Source organism: Lampris incognitus, chromosome 12 (assembly GCF_029633865.1).
Source record: "Lampris incognitus isolate fLamInc1 chromosome 12, fLamInc1.hap2, whole genome shotgun sequence".
Taxonomy (NCBI): domain Eukaryota; kingdom Metazoa; phylum Chordata; class Actinopteri; order Lampriformes; family Lampridae; genus Lampris; species Lampris incognitus.
Genome location: NC_079222.1, coordinates 2,351,840 through 2,367,267, shown reverse-complemented (window position 1 = coordinate 2,367,267; position 15,428 = coordinate 2,351,840). Strand labels below are relative to the sequence as shown.

The 15,428-nt window shown below is 44.0% G+C and overlaps 1 protein-coding gene across 1 annotated transcript in view; it reads right to left on the bottom strand.

The window, feature by feature from the left end:
- The window catches only part of LOC130122120 (leucine-rich repeat transmembrane neuronal protein 4-like), a 46,547-nt gene extending 31,694 nt beyond the window's left edge, over window positions 1-14,853 (bottom strand). Inside the window, exons 1-2 of the mRNA XM_056291159.1 lie at window positions 14,796-14,853; window positions 8,457-10,018 (exon numbers count right to left, since the gene is read on the bottom strand). Of these exons, the coding sequence (XP_056147134.1) occupies window positions 8,457-10,018; window positions 14,796-14,853 (1,620 nt within the window). The remainder of the gene's footprint in view (window positions 1-8,456; window positions 10,019-14,795) is intronic.
- Window positions 14,854-15,428: the final 575 nt, after the last annotated feature.

Here is a 15,428-nt window from a genome sequence, read left to right as displayed (position 1 = left end):
GGATGTGTCTCGTTGGAGAACAGGGGATGGATGTGTCTCGTTGGAGAACAGGGGATGGATGTATCTCGCTGGAGAACAGGGGGTGGATGTATCTCGTTGGAGAACAGGGGGTGGATGTGTCTCGCTGGAGAACAGGGGGTGGATGTATCTCGCTGGAGAACAGGGGGTGGATGTATCTCGTTGGCGAACAGGGGGTGGCTGTATCTCGCTGGAGAACAGGGGATGGAGGTATCTAGCTGGAGAACAGGGGATGGAGGTATCTAGCTGGAGAACAGGGGATGGATGTATCTAGCTGGAGAACAGGGGATGGATGTATCTAGCTGGAGAACAGGGGATGGAGGTATCTAGCTGGAGAACAGGGGATGGATGTATCTCGCTGGAGAACAGGGGATGGATGTATCTAGCTGGAGAACAGGGGATGGATGTATCTAGCTGGAGAACAGGGGATGGATGTATCTAGCTGGAGAACAGGGGATGGATGTATCTAGCTGGAGAACAGGGGATGGAGGTATGTAGCTGGAGAACAGGGGATGGAGGTATCTAGCTGGAGAACAGGGGATGGATGTATCTAGCTGGAGAACAGGGGATGGATGTATCTAGCTGGAGAACAGGGGATGGATGTATCTCGCTGGAGAACAGGGGATGGAGGTATCTAGCTGGAGAACAGGGGATGGAGGTATGTAGCTGGAGAACAGGGGATGGAGGTATCTAGCTGGAGAACAGGGGATGGATGTATCTAGCTGGAGAACAGGGGATGGATGTATCTAGCTGGAGAACAGGGGATGGATGTAGTATCTCGCTGTATGGGGATAGAGATGCTAGAGAAGCAGAACCAGGGATTTGGTGAAAGTGCTGTTGTTTAATAATCCTCGTTTGTATTTATGTAAGTCATCCTGTAACGAGGGTCTGATCTGAAGCTGCTGCCCCCTGAGCCCGGGGCCATCACTTCACTACTGGTAAGACACCCCATATGTGAATCTATGTAATTATCTAATCATGTGGCGGGGAAGTCCCAAAGCAACCAGGAAATCAGCCGGTAACCACAGACAGCCTGAAAGAGATGCACAACCTGCTCCCCTGCCTCCTGCTGGTGTTCAACCAGACCCGCTTCTCATGCGTTTCATCAAAAATCTGAGATCCACAATCAGATTCTTAACTTTTTCAGTACGTAAGAAACGGAAGGGCCCATTTGAACCCGCTTCTTATGTGTTTCATGGAAAAAAGATGGAGCAGGTACAATTTCTTATAAATCAAACGCAGAAATTAAATTTCCTTTCAATATACATCTCATGTCATTGTTAAACTCACATGACGTTCCACCACGTTGTGTTGCATTGTGTTGTGTTGTGTTGTGTTGTGTTATGCTGTCAGATGTGTCAGATGATGTTCACACATCACATCTTCCTCCTAATCTCTTTTACCTGGTGTGGTCTACTCTACACCACTGCAGCAAGAGAGGAAACCCTGTCTCTGCCTTCCCTTCATGTTCCTTTATTTCCCTTCATGTTCCTTTATTTTCCTTCATGTTCCTTTATTTTCCTTCATGTTCCTTTATTCTCCTTTATGTTCCTTTGATTTCCTTTGTGTTCCTTTATTTTCCTTTATTCTCCTTTATGTTCCTTTGATTTCCTTTGTGTTCCTTTACGTTATTTTATGTTCATTTATTCTCCTTTATGTTCCTTTATTTTCCTTTATTTTATTTTATTTTCCTTTATTTTCCTTTATTTTCTTTATGTTTCTTTATTTTCCTTTATGTTTCTTTATTTTCCTTTATGTTCCTTTCTTTTCTTTTCTTTTCCTTTATGTTCCTTTATGTTCCTTAATATTCCTGTATGTGCCTTTATGTTCCTGTATGTTCCTTTATTTGTGAGCAGAACTCTTCATTACGGACCGTTTCCTGCTGGTAACTTTGACAGAGTACTACATGTGTTTGTGTTTGTTCCTCTCACTTTAATTCCCCCAAGAAACGCTTGAAATGAAAATGTTACATTTGATTTTAACATCATTTGATTAAAAGAAGTTCATAGGAAACATGCAGATTCAAACAAAAAGAGTATAAATAATGTATTGTGCCCTCTATTCATGGATGCTTTTTCTCCACTCCGGGCTGTGTTTACTTAATAGATAAATAATATCATATCATATCATATCATATCATATCATATCATATCATATCATAAATACAATATGGTATAACCTAATATAATATGATGAATGTAATATAATATAATATAACGTAACATAATATGATGAATGTAATATAATATAATATAACATAATAAAATAATATAATATGATAATATGATAAATGTAATGCAATATAATATAATATAATATAAATAATATAATATGATACATCATCAGATTTACTCTTAGTCAGTGTCATGCTGAGCAGATTACTGTGTACATGTACACTGTGTATGTGTCGCTATGCACATGTCACTGTGTATATGCCACTGTGTACATGTCATTGTTTATAGCTCACTGTGTATACATATACACTGTGTGTATGTCGCAGTGCATATGTCACTGTGTACATGTCACTGTGTACATGTACAATGTGTACATGTCACTGTCTGAATTGATAGAACATATTTGTGCACACCAACATTGCAGAGTTAAAACCTAACAAAATGATTTATTGGATATGAACTCTGAGGAGAAAATTACCATTGAGCTTCTGTAAAGTACGTACGGACGTCACATATGCACGTTACCTGTTTCCTGTTCACCTACAGGTGTTGACCTGCAGGTGTTGACCTGCACGTGTTGACCTACAGGTGTTGACCTGCACGTGTTGACCTGCACGTATTGACCTACAGGTGTTGACCTGCACGTGTTGACCTGCACGTGTTGACCTACAGGTGTTGACCTGCACGTGTTGACCTGCATGTGTTGACCTGCACGTATTGACCTACAGGTGTTGACCTGCACGTATTGACCTACACGTGTTGACCTGCACGTATTGACCTACAGGTGTTGACCTGCACGTATTGACCTACAGGTGTTGACCTGCACGTGTTGACCTGCACGTGTTGACCTACAGGTGTTGACCTGCACGTGTTGACCTGCATGTGTTGACCTGCACGTATTGACCTACAGGTGTTGACCTGCACGTATTGACCTACACGTGTTGACCTGCACGTGTTGACCTGCACGTGTTGACCTACAGGTGTTGACCTGCACGTGTTGACCTGCATGTGTTGACCTGCACGTATTGACCTACAGGTGTTGACCTGCACGTATTGACCTACACGTGTTGACCTGCATGTGTTGACCTGCACGTATTGACCTACAGGTGTTGACCTGCACGTATTGACCTACACGTGTTGACCTGCACGTGTTGACCTGCACGTGTTGACCTGCACGTATTGACCTACAGGTGTTGACCTGCACGTGTTGACCTGCACGTATTGACCTACACGTGTTGACCTGCACGTGTTGACCTGCACGTATTGACCTACACGTATTGACCTACACGTGTTGACCTGCACGTGTTGACCTGCACGTATTGACCTACAGGTGTTGACCTGCACGTATTGACCTACACGTATTGACCTACACGTGTTGACCTGCACGTGTTGACCTGCACGTGTTGACCTGCACGTATTGACCTACACGTGTTGACCTGCACGTGTTGACCTGCACGTGTTGACCTGCACGTATTGACCTACACGTATTGACCTACACGTGTTGACCTGCACGTGTTGACCTGCACGTATTGACCTACAGGTGTTGACCTGCACGTATTGACCTACACGTATTGACCTACACGTATTGACCTACAGGTGTTGACCTGCACGTGTTGACCTGCACGTATTGACCTACACGTATTGACCTACAGGTGTTGACCTGCACGTATTGACCTACACGTGTTGACCTGCACGTGTTGACCTGCACGTATTGACCTGCACGTGTTGACCTACAGGTGATTACCTGCACGTATTGACCTGCACGTGTTGACCTGCACGTGATGACCTGCACATATTGACCTGCACGTATTGACCTACAGGTGTTGACCTGCAGATGTGGGCCATGTGTGAACCATGAAGAATGGACGGTGTGCCAAGTGAACTGTTACAGACAACATATCAGCTGAACAGTTTGGATCTCCTCTACCACACTTAGTTGTACTGGGACTCCAAGGGACATTGAAACATGTCTGGTCGAAAGTTGGGTTACCTTTATTTACCTGGGATGATTTTATTCACACTGCTGACTGTGTGCAGGATGCTGCTGTTACAGGACAAAACCAGTGCGGTGCTCAGTGTTGGAACGGGACTTCATGTACGATGTGGAGATGGAATGTATGTCGCACAAACACGCCTGCTCTAAGGGAGCACTGTACTTTCTAATTAATGCCTCCATCCATTTGAGAAAATGTGCACACATTCAAGATGCTACTGAGGTTGAAGAACATGTTCATAAGTAGGATCCTGCGTGGTCTATGTCTGGGTGTAGAAAACTAAATGAAAAGCCTGGGAAACTCTGCTATTGAACACATGTTGTATCTGAGAACAGTACGTCAGGTACACAAGAGCGTAGCGGCTGGAAAAACGAGAAAGGAAACGGTACTCCCACATTGTTGCAGTCTGCAAATACTGTTTTGGAGAAATTTGTAGTGTATGGACATACAAACAAAAGCAAATGTTTTCACTTGCAGTAATATGTATTTTATATTTGACCTCTGACCCGCGATGTCTATTGGTTGTGTGGCCTACAGTGTGGCCTACCCCGGGCTTGTAATTGATGCCGAGGGTGTGCGCCCAATTAAAGAGAAAACTGAGGCTATTGACAAAGCTCCTGTGCCGAAAAATGTGACAGAATTGAGGTCGTCCTTAGCCTTGCTCAATTACTACGGCAAAGTTTTACCAAACCTGTCCAGCGAGATTAAGCCTATGACTGGGCTCCTACATAAAGATAAAGAGTGGGGTTGGACAAGAACATGTCAAGAGGCGTTTGAGCGTACTAAAGCACAGATGTATCCACGCCGGTGCTTACACATTATGATCCTAAGCTGCCTGTAATGTTGGCATGTGATGCTGCGCCTTACGGCATAGTTGCCGTGATTTCACATCAGTTTCCAGACAACGGTGAGAAACCTATAGCCTACGTGTCTAGGACACTCACTAAAACAGAAGTCAGCTATTCTCAGATAGACAAAGAAGCACTTAGTATCATCTTTGGGGTGACCAAGTTTAATGACGATCTGTATGGACGAAACGTTACTCTGCTTACAGACCACAAGCCACTCCTAAAGATACCAGGGCCCAAGACTGGAGGGCCTACACTGGCAGCAGCTAGGCTGCAGAGGTGGTCATTAATTTTAGCAGCATACCAGTATGACATAGGTTACAAGCCGTCCTTACAACATGCAAATGCGGATGCATTACCGCGTTTACCACTAAAGACTCAAGAGGCAGACTCAGATTATAGTTCTGTGTTTAGGGTCTCATTCTTGGATAAAGTGCCAGTGTCCTCACAAGAGATTGCAAAACAGACAAAGACTGATGCAGTACTACAGAGAGTGAAGCACTTCACATTGAATGGTTGGCCAAAGCATTTGAATGAAGATGAGTGAAGGCCATACTTCATAAGAAACACTGAACTGACTGTTGAATCTGACTGTGTGATGTGGGTTTCTGGGTAATCATACTGGAGGTGTTAAGACCACAGATGTTACGAGAATTGCATGAAAATCACCAGGGAAGGGTAAAGATGAAGGCATTAGCCTGTAGTCACTTTTGGTAGCCAAACCTTGATTCTGTCATAGAGTCACTGGTAAACAGTTGCCAGACATGCCAGTTAAACAGACACCAACCTGCCACAGCTCCTGTTCACAACTGGAGCTGGCCTAACCGTCCTTGGCAGAGGATACACATAGATTATGCTCAGAAGGAAAGCTCAACTTCCTAGTGGTCACTGATAGCTATTCACGGTGGCCAGAAGTAGCTTTGATGAGTAGCACTACATCTGAAAAGACCATAGAGGTTTTGAGGGGATACTTTGCCACTTGGGGTCTTCCAGATGAACTTGTGTCTGATAATGGACCACAATGTGTATCTGCTGAGTTTGAAACCTTCCTGAAAAACAATGGGGTGAAACACATTAAGAGTTCTCCTCACCACCCAGCTTCGAATGGGGCTGCAGAGCGTTTGGTGCAGAACCTGAAAACCGCTCGTGGAAAGGGAAAGAGTAGCAACATGACGTTGCAGCACTGCATACACAATCTCCTATTCTGTTATAGGAGGACACCACAGTCTACTACAGGGAAAACACCTGCAGACTTGTTTCTCAGACATCAATTCAAAACCAGGTTGTCTCTCCCCAAACCTAATTTCCCAGAGTCCATGCAACAGAGACAGGACAGTCAACAGGCCAAGCAAGCAGATAAGTTGGCACACGTCAGACACTTCCTACCAAGACAGAAGGTGTTGGTTGGAAACCACAGGGGAGGGGAAGGTGTTAAATGGGTGCCTGGGTGCATTGTAAAAGCCATTGGTCCTGTCACATATCTTGTGAAAGTGTATGGAAAGGTGTACAAGATACATGTCAATCAAATGATCAATACTGAGATGGAGACCTGTAATGTGTCAGATGGATCTGATGATGATCTGAGGGTTGTTCCACATGTACCACATGCATGTGGAGCAACGCCTGTAGACGTCCCAGAATCCATTGAGAGGGTTGTGCAGCAAGGACCCAGTGATGCTGCTCCCTCCTCAGCTGCAGAGGGTGTCCAGCAGAGGGCGCAGCGGCAGGTGAAGCCACCTGATAGGTTAAATCTGTGAGAACCCAGTTGTTGTTATAACCATGTCATGTTGAAAAGATGGAAAAATGAAATGTTGTTGTACTGTAAATGTACTGGGTTCAGATTTCTTGGGAGGAGTGTAGTGTATGGAGATACACATGAAAGCAAATGTTTTTATTTGCAGTAATATGTATTTTATGTTTGACCTCTGACCCTCGATGTCCATTGGTTGTGTGTGTTGGATAAATGTACGCACGCCACTCTGGTGCGTGGCCTTGGCAGAAGACAGAGTAAGAAGGTCACTCGTGTGTTTCCGGGCCTGCTTAACGCATCGTGTTGTAATGTTGCTACGGTCTAGCAAATCAAAGAGGAAGACCAAGATGCACCTTGATCATTGTCTAATTCAGTTGTCCTGGAGATACACAACAACATTCACTTTCACATGGATGAACCACAGCAAGGGGGAGCACTTCTCCTCCCGGGACGATCACATGCTTGTTGTTTCTACAGTACCACTGTAAGTGTATGTGTGTGTTTCTGCATATATATGCATGCATTTAAATGTATGTGTGTGTGTGTGTGTGTGTGTGTGATGTTACATCAAATCACGGTAAATGCATTCGTGCAACAGATGTACTGAGCTGACTAAGTCAGCTAAGTTAACTTGAGCAAGTTAACAAAAAGAAAAGAATAGAGGGCCTCACATATAATGTGCTATGGGTGGTGAATGAGTACAAGGCATTTCCCAGGAAGTATCCTGAGTCACCTCTATGTCAGATGAAATGTGAAGTCATCAGCCCAGGGCAAGCTGTATTTTCTGACAGGGATGTAAACACAACATCATGTCGCGTTGTGCGTTTTGGGAGAGAGGTCTTCCTCTGGTGCTCTCCCTGAGGTGTCTTCCTCTTGTTTCTCCCTGTTAAAGGTTTTTTTTGGGAGGTGTTCCTTATCCGATGTGAGGGTCTAAGGACAGGATGTTGTGTTGCTGTAAAGCCCCCTGAGGCACATTTGCAACTTGTGATGTACACAAAATTGACCTGACTTCGTATCTTTCTGTGTTCACATCCAGTGTCCAGGAGTGAATTTTACCATTATTCAACTATTATGTCCACACAACATGGCTCATCCACACAATATGGCTCATCCACACAATATGGCTCATCCACACAATATGGCTCATCAAAACCTAAATGGATATAAAGCAAACACACGAAACACCCAAGGCTGGGTTTCAGCAGGTACAGAGGAAGAAAGGAAACAAAAACCAGTACCAAAACCAGCAAGGATGTCTCTCACAAACAAAGCCAAAAGCAGAACTTATACAGGTGAAACTCAGCAGAGGAGGAATGTAATCAGTCCTAGCTATATGTGTGTATTCCTGCCCAGTTTTACTACTAAACACTTGGATGATTTTTTTGTTGTAATGCAATAATGATAATTTAAAGGAATGCTCAACCCCTCTTTTTGAAAAAGACAGAAATGTCTCGTCATAACTAGCCACACTAAAACCACTGCTGTTCATTCCAGTGACAATCCATAGATGCAAAGGAGCACCCTGGCCTACCATGACTATCTGGCCACAAGGAGAGACGACGGTATCAAGCCACAGGTATGTCATCTTTCAGAAGCAGTGTAAATAATTACCTCTGATAGCATCGCTGTGGAGAGATTTGTTTAGAAGGGGTGGCGGTGGTGTGGGTCATACCTCGCATTCTCGGGAGCCTGAGATCGTGTAGGTGCAGGGCCCGGTCCCATTGACAAGCACATCCATGGCCTCTGAATTGGTTGGTTTGTAGTCCACATAGTACTCCTGCAGAGGAGAGCTCAAGGTGCGCTCCGTCTCCCTAGCTTTCTTACGCCGTTTGCGGGCTGCAGTCGAGTGCTCCTGCAGCTGCTTGACACTGCTGGGATAACGCTTCCAGGACACGTAGATCACCAGCAGGATCATTGCCACAGACAAGAAAAGGGCAACACTACCAGCAACAATTTTATGAAAGGACACAGGCTCCAAGTCTTGCTCAGGTGGTGAGGCCAGAGGTGGGGTAACGGCTGAGGATGTAGGGCCAACAACAGACCCTTGTCCTTTCATTCCAGAAAGAGTGGGTGAAGCAGGAAGGGCTGGGCGAAGGTCTGTTTGGGCAGGAATATTAGATGTGGTCGGAGGAATGCTTACAGAGTGGGTCGTGACTGGGTTTGAATGACAGACACCAAAAGCTTCAACAGCATCCATCACCTTCTCACCCTGGGCTTTCTTAGGAGAAGCACAGATCATAGTGGTCTCCTTTGCTCCTCTGAAGCTTCTCAGCCAGGCCACCAGGGGGCAGATGGCAGGGCCACAGTCCCAAACATTGCCAGCTAGGCTGATGGTTGTCAATGAGATCCAAGCAGAAACTGCTTCCTGGGAGACATTGGTCAGTTTATTGGAATCCAGGTTGAGGGTCTGTAGATTAGGCAGACACTGGTAAACCACAGCATCCACTTCTGTCAGGTCATTTCCAGACAAGTCCAGTTTTTGAATGGAGGCCCAGGTCCAAGTCAGGCCTTGGCTCATATAACGTATGCGGTTCCACTGCAGGTATAGTGCCCGTAGATTGTAGAGGCGGGGAAAGTGTGAGAAGTTGATCTTTGAGAACTGGTTGTGTTCCAGATGCAACTCTGTGAGCTTAACGAGGCCTGAAAAGGCATTTCGAGTGATACTACGCAGTCGGTTGTAACCCAGGTCCAGAAACTCCAGATTCCGGCAGTCTTGGAACAGGCGTACTGGGATACTTTTCAGAGAGTTTGAGCGTATGTGAAGGCTTAGAAGTTTCCGCAGACCCTGGAACTGCCCGGGCTGCAAGGCTTGCAACTTGTTGTAAGAAAGGTCCAGATTACGCAAATTGGGAACAGGGTGGAACGTTGTGTTGTGGAGCATTGTGATTTTGTTGGAGCTTAGAATAAGCTCCTTTAGCCTGCGGACACCCTGGAAGGCCATTCCATCAATGGTAGCTATGTAATTGTGGTCTAAGTAGAGCCAGATGAGTTGGTTTAGGCCTACAAACTGGCCTGCTCTAAGACTGGCCAGGCTGTTGTACCGTAAAGACAGGCCCTGACAGCCTCCTGACAAGTTCTTGGGGACATCACGAAAGGCGCTTGACTCGCAGTAGACAATTTTTCCATCACAGCGACAGCTCTTGGGGCATGGACGCTCGCTCGTGGTGGGAGTTGCTGCCAGCCACGTCTGCATCAGCAGCTGCACCACTAGCCAGCGACGCCGCATGGCAGAGCCTGTAGGGAGGAGACAGAGAGGGAAAAGGAGGGAGGAAAAACAGATTGAGCAGATGAATTTATTACAAAACCACACCAAGATCACAGGGTCATGATTTATCTTTTCCTTTTATCAAACTATTTAATGTGGTACAGATTTCCTTACTTTGCCTGGTGTGCAAGTTTACGGGGAATAAGGTGTCCCACAACCCACAGTACCTTAAAAAAATATAAACTGAGAGAAAATATTTGTGCATATATTGCAGACTTAAAACCTAAAAAAATGGATTTATCGTTGTGGCAATGTTGGCAGATATTCTTACAATTGCTGAAAAGTTTCCAGAGGCAAAAAAAACACAAAAAACAAAAACAAAAAAAACAATAACAATTTCTACTGTTACATGTAGTCATTTCTCTTTCATAGCATGGTTTGAGCAAAAGCTGTTTTTTTTCTCTAATGTCTATATGGTCTTCCTCAAAAAAAAAAACAAATAAAAAACGAAACAACAAAAAAAATTGTCAATCTAAATGAAAAGGGCTGTAAACCGCTTGGCAAGGCATTGACAGATTCAGGATTCAGAGCTTAAGGAATTAGAATTGCCAGACGATACATGTTGAGCTGTGAAGGCCAAAAAAAAATCATACGGGACCAAAATGTTGTAATAGAGCAGGGATGATTCTCCATTTGCAACTTTAAGAAGAATCAATCCTCCTCTTCAATATGGACCAGGGCTTGCAAATCAGGACCCCTCTACAGACCCCTCCAACAGCAGTCAGTAGATTTTTTTAAACCTTTGTTTTCTTTGTTTTTAACTGGTCCCTCTCTACCACCCACTAAGAGTTTATCAGATTTCCCTTCCAGAGATGTCAACGTTCCCTTCCTCCTTCAAAGAAGCAAGATCCCCCCTCCTCCTCATCTTATTATTCCTCCAACCAGTTTCCAGAGATGTTAAGTCCCTCTTTCAAACTATTTCCATAGATTCCACGCCCCCCCCCAGCCTATATCCATAGTTGTCAGATTCATCCATCGATTTTCCAGACATAGTAAGCCCTCCTTCATACCAGTTCCAGGGAATCCAGGTCCCTTCAACCCCAGATCCAGCGTTTCCAAGTCCCTCCACTTACATTTTAATAGTGACCACGAATCCCTTCCCCTTCCTTTTCAGAGTATCCAGAGGTCAGGTCGCTTGAATGATTCCTATCCAAAGTTGCAAGCAGATCTTATTAAAAAAGTCCTCCTCCCACTATGAAAGCCTTTTAACCCACCCACGTGCTTCTCCCTTGTGCCTGTCCAACTTGCGGTATTGGATAACAGACATCTGTTCAACATGCAGACACTACAGCAAAATTAATATCCTGGGCTGGAGCTGCAAGCAAGGTGCCGATGAGCCATAGCATCACAGAGGTAAAGGAAATGCATCAACAGTGTCAGCCCTATCTTTGACTTCAACAGTACCACATAGGTGCTAAAGCATGAGCCAACTTAAACCGATCACGACTCTTTAACGCTTGATATAATTTTGCCTTTTCAAGATATTTTATTAATTGATACGTTTTATTCTATGTAGTATTTAATTACAAAAATAGCTTCAATTGAATAGCCTAAGTGTGGAAACCAATCTGATTTGTTCACTACAAACCTTAGTAACATCATGGGAGTAACTAAACTTGAACCTATGTCATTTTGAGAAATCAAATCTTCTGATTTATTTATTTATTTTAATCAAAATGCAACATTTCAGCATAAAGACATAGATTTTCAAAACATCCAAAGCCCATCCATCCAAAGACCATCTTTGATTTTATGTTCTCTTATGTTAAAGGAATATGGAAAGGTATGGCAGGTAAATAACTCCTGGAAGTTTATCTAACCACATATAGTATCAACTAAATGACACTTTAGACAATACAGTCCTAATGTATGTATCCCTTTGTATACCTCTTAGCTATACAAAGGGATAACCAAGGTTAACACAAATTTATTTATTTTTATACATTCTTTTCTGAGTATTTCTCAGTTGTCTTTGGTACCTCTATATCCTCAGCATAATTTAGTTATCAAGTTCCTCAGGGATCTATCCTGGGTCCTCTATCTATATCCTCTCACTTGGCCAAACAATTTTGCAGAAGGATTTTATTTTATTAATGCATTTATGACACATATATTTACTGTCTATAAAACCAAAGCTCTAAGAAACAGCAGGTTTAAGCAGCCTAGCATACATTCATATTTGAATAATTCTAATACTGTCTAGAAGGGAAGGGTGATTAGTTGCATTATTCAGTTTTGCATTTTTCTCAGATCTCTAACTGCAGCCAAGGGAATAATTAGTGGAGCCCCCATTTTAGTTATCAAACACTGGCTTCAAGTTTAATTCTGAACTAATTTTACAAATAGATAAACGGAATTTAAATTGATAAATTACACATTCTTTGCTAATACTACGGAGTGTTCAGTTGACTTTGGTAACATGTGTATTAAGATGAAGGTGAAGCACTTTTTAACTGTTTAAATATCTTCATTTTTAGATTTGACAGGCTATATATTTTTACATTATTCATTTGAACTAGATATCCCTTACAAACAAAAAGTCGTTTATTCAGCTGTGCTATTAGTATACTTATTTTAAACTAAAAATCAGTGCGTGTATTTTTCAGTTTACTTCTGAAGTACTTATCAGAGATATACTAAACACATTTATACTTAAGTATACTTACAAGTATACTACTAGTACACATACTTGAACTTCACTTGAACTTGAACTTTACTTGGTTTACTTAATAAAATAAACTTCATATATGGCAGAACAATATACTTAACCATGTGTGATTTGAGAGCACCCCATCGTATCCTCAGTCCCATTCCCCTGCCTTTCCACCTGCTGAACAAGTGACCGCGCAGTGGAAACATGCCGGCAGCTGCACTTAAAGGAAAGCAGCGTGTAATTCTGTCAGAACCTCATCTGCACCAGCACCGACTTACCCCATAAGTCATCCTACTGCCAAAGGCAAGAGAAGAGGAGCAATGAAAACCAGCACACAACAAATTAACATTCAACAGCTGATGGTTGTGGATATATTTCCGAAGGCGTATCAACTTAGAATCCAGGCGTTTCGGGCCGGACCACACTCGGGCAGCAGAGGTTCCCACTTGAGTCACCCCTCCTGCGTCCCACGAGTTAAAATAAAGGAGCCACCAGAAGAGCTACACAACTCAGCTCTGCAACAGCGAGCAGACACATGAATACCAAATGGGTGTGTGTGTGGAGTAGATGTAGCAACAGAGAACAATTAAAAATATGTGGTGTTGCACGAGCTCATTACTGCTAGACCGCCATCTCATATGCTTCACCGTAAATCTTGCGGAAAACAAGAAGGCGAGTGGCCGGTGGACTTGCGTGCGGTTGTGATACCAGTCCTTGTCCGCAGGTGAGACAGAGTTGTTTCCACTAAAATCGTTCCCCTTTACAGAGCCACTAATGATCTGTCATTAAGATGCATTGATTTCCTCTTGGGGGATGGCATGGGGGATTCACTTGTTAGTTTCCTTCTTTTTTTTTAATGCAAAATTCTCTCTACAAATTGAGCACGGGCCTTTCTCCTGTTGTCCCAGTGATGAGATCCGCGTGCCAGCATAGGACTTGTTTAATTAGCTCGGCTGTGTAAAACATGTGATCTGTTGGCAGATGTCGCTGTGGCTTTACACCTGCTGAAGGGAGGGTGAAGGTCATTCATCACTGCGATGCGGCTCACAAAGAGGTGATGAACTCTGAGATGTGGTGAAAATGAAAAATAAATCTGCAGTCTTACGGGATCCTTCAGCTTGATTGTGCCAATGGATGTGATGCACTTATTTATTTGTTTATTTGTTTATTTATTGTTTGTCTCTGTATGGGTCTTGTCATAAATAATTCCTTGATAAACTCGAGCTCAGCAGCACCGTGCAGCATATGTTATCTAACATAGCCACTTTGCTGCTTGCCAAGCATCTGTTGATCCCATATGGGTATTGTACGTGTGTGTGTGTGTGTGTGTGTGTGTGTGTGTGTGTGTGTGTGTGTGTGTGTAAAGCTCTTCCTTCATATTTGCTTTCAGAAGAATCTTTCATCGGTAACAGATGGAGAGGACCATGGGACTGTGCAGATAATGTGTGCTAGCTATTGATTATAGCAGCAGACACATCAATCATGGTTTTTCTTCAGCCCGTGCTTGCAATACTTTCATACAAATACTACTGAGGCAACACTGCTGATGGAAAGATAAAGTATTTCACCGCACAGAGTCAATTTGACCTGCTGGAGCTTGTGGATGTAGGCTAACGTTGTGCACCAGCAGCTCTCTACGTGCCCCGGACCCTCCCGTGTGGGTGAACGCAGGATGCTGACGCTGTGCAGCGTGGGAGGGAGAGGAGGAAGAGTGTTAATGTGCCATCATGTCCATGTGTAATGTGCCTTGTGCACTGAGGGCGACGGAGTAGCAGGCGTTTGTGATTGCGGCACCATACGTGCGGGCCGTTAAACACATTTTATGTTTGTTGAATTGTGCGTGCGTGTTGAATGGTACCATAGGAGAATTGAGAAAGGAGCCCCCTATTGCTCTTATTTCCCATGTGCATAATAGGCTCGTTTTATTGGAAGTGACTCTGCCGTCTCCTTCAGATAGAACTCCTCACCCCCCTCCCCTCCCTCCCCCTCCTCCAGGCACCTCTCTCCCCCGCTGACACTGTATGTGGCTTAATGAGCACTGTGCACTAATGCCTCTGTAAGACATTCCTCTCCTTGCTCCTCTCTAATCTTACTCACAGAGGAACACAAGTCATCCTCAGAGGTGTCACTCACAGGGCCGGCCGTCTCCATGGCCGCTTACCTGCCGCATCTCTCTCATCAACCTGATATATGGCCACGTCTACTCCGATGAACCCTTCCCTTCCCTTTCTGTTCTGCTCTCCACCCCACTGAAGTAAATGCTATACAGACTCCTCCATGAACTCTGTGGCCTTCAGCAGCTTTGTTTTTTATTTTTTTTGTGTTCCTTTCTTTCTGGTCCAGCCACTGCTTTCATACATATGCTAATGACTACCTGCTTATTCCTTTCTTTGCTGCTATCTGCTTTCCATTTTCACTCCCACACCTCCTTTCTGCCTTTTTTGTTTTTCTTATCCCCCCACCATAAATGCACTTCATTTTTTCCTCTTCTGTTGACAGTGCCATATTCAAGGTGAGGCATGGTAGTTTATATTGATCTGTACCCCTTGGCTCCTGTGCTGCTCTGCTCCGTGTTGTCCGTTTATGTAATCGGTCTAAATCTGATATGAATGGATAAGTCAGAAGTCAGGTAGAACGCTCAGGTCCAGAGCAGACGGTCCTGCTGTCCTCAGCATGGAAAAACAAGGGCTGCTTCTGCCTCTCTATTTCTGCCTCTCTTCTTCTGC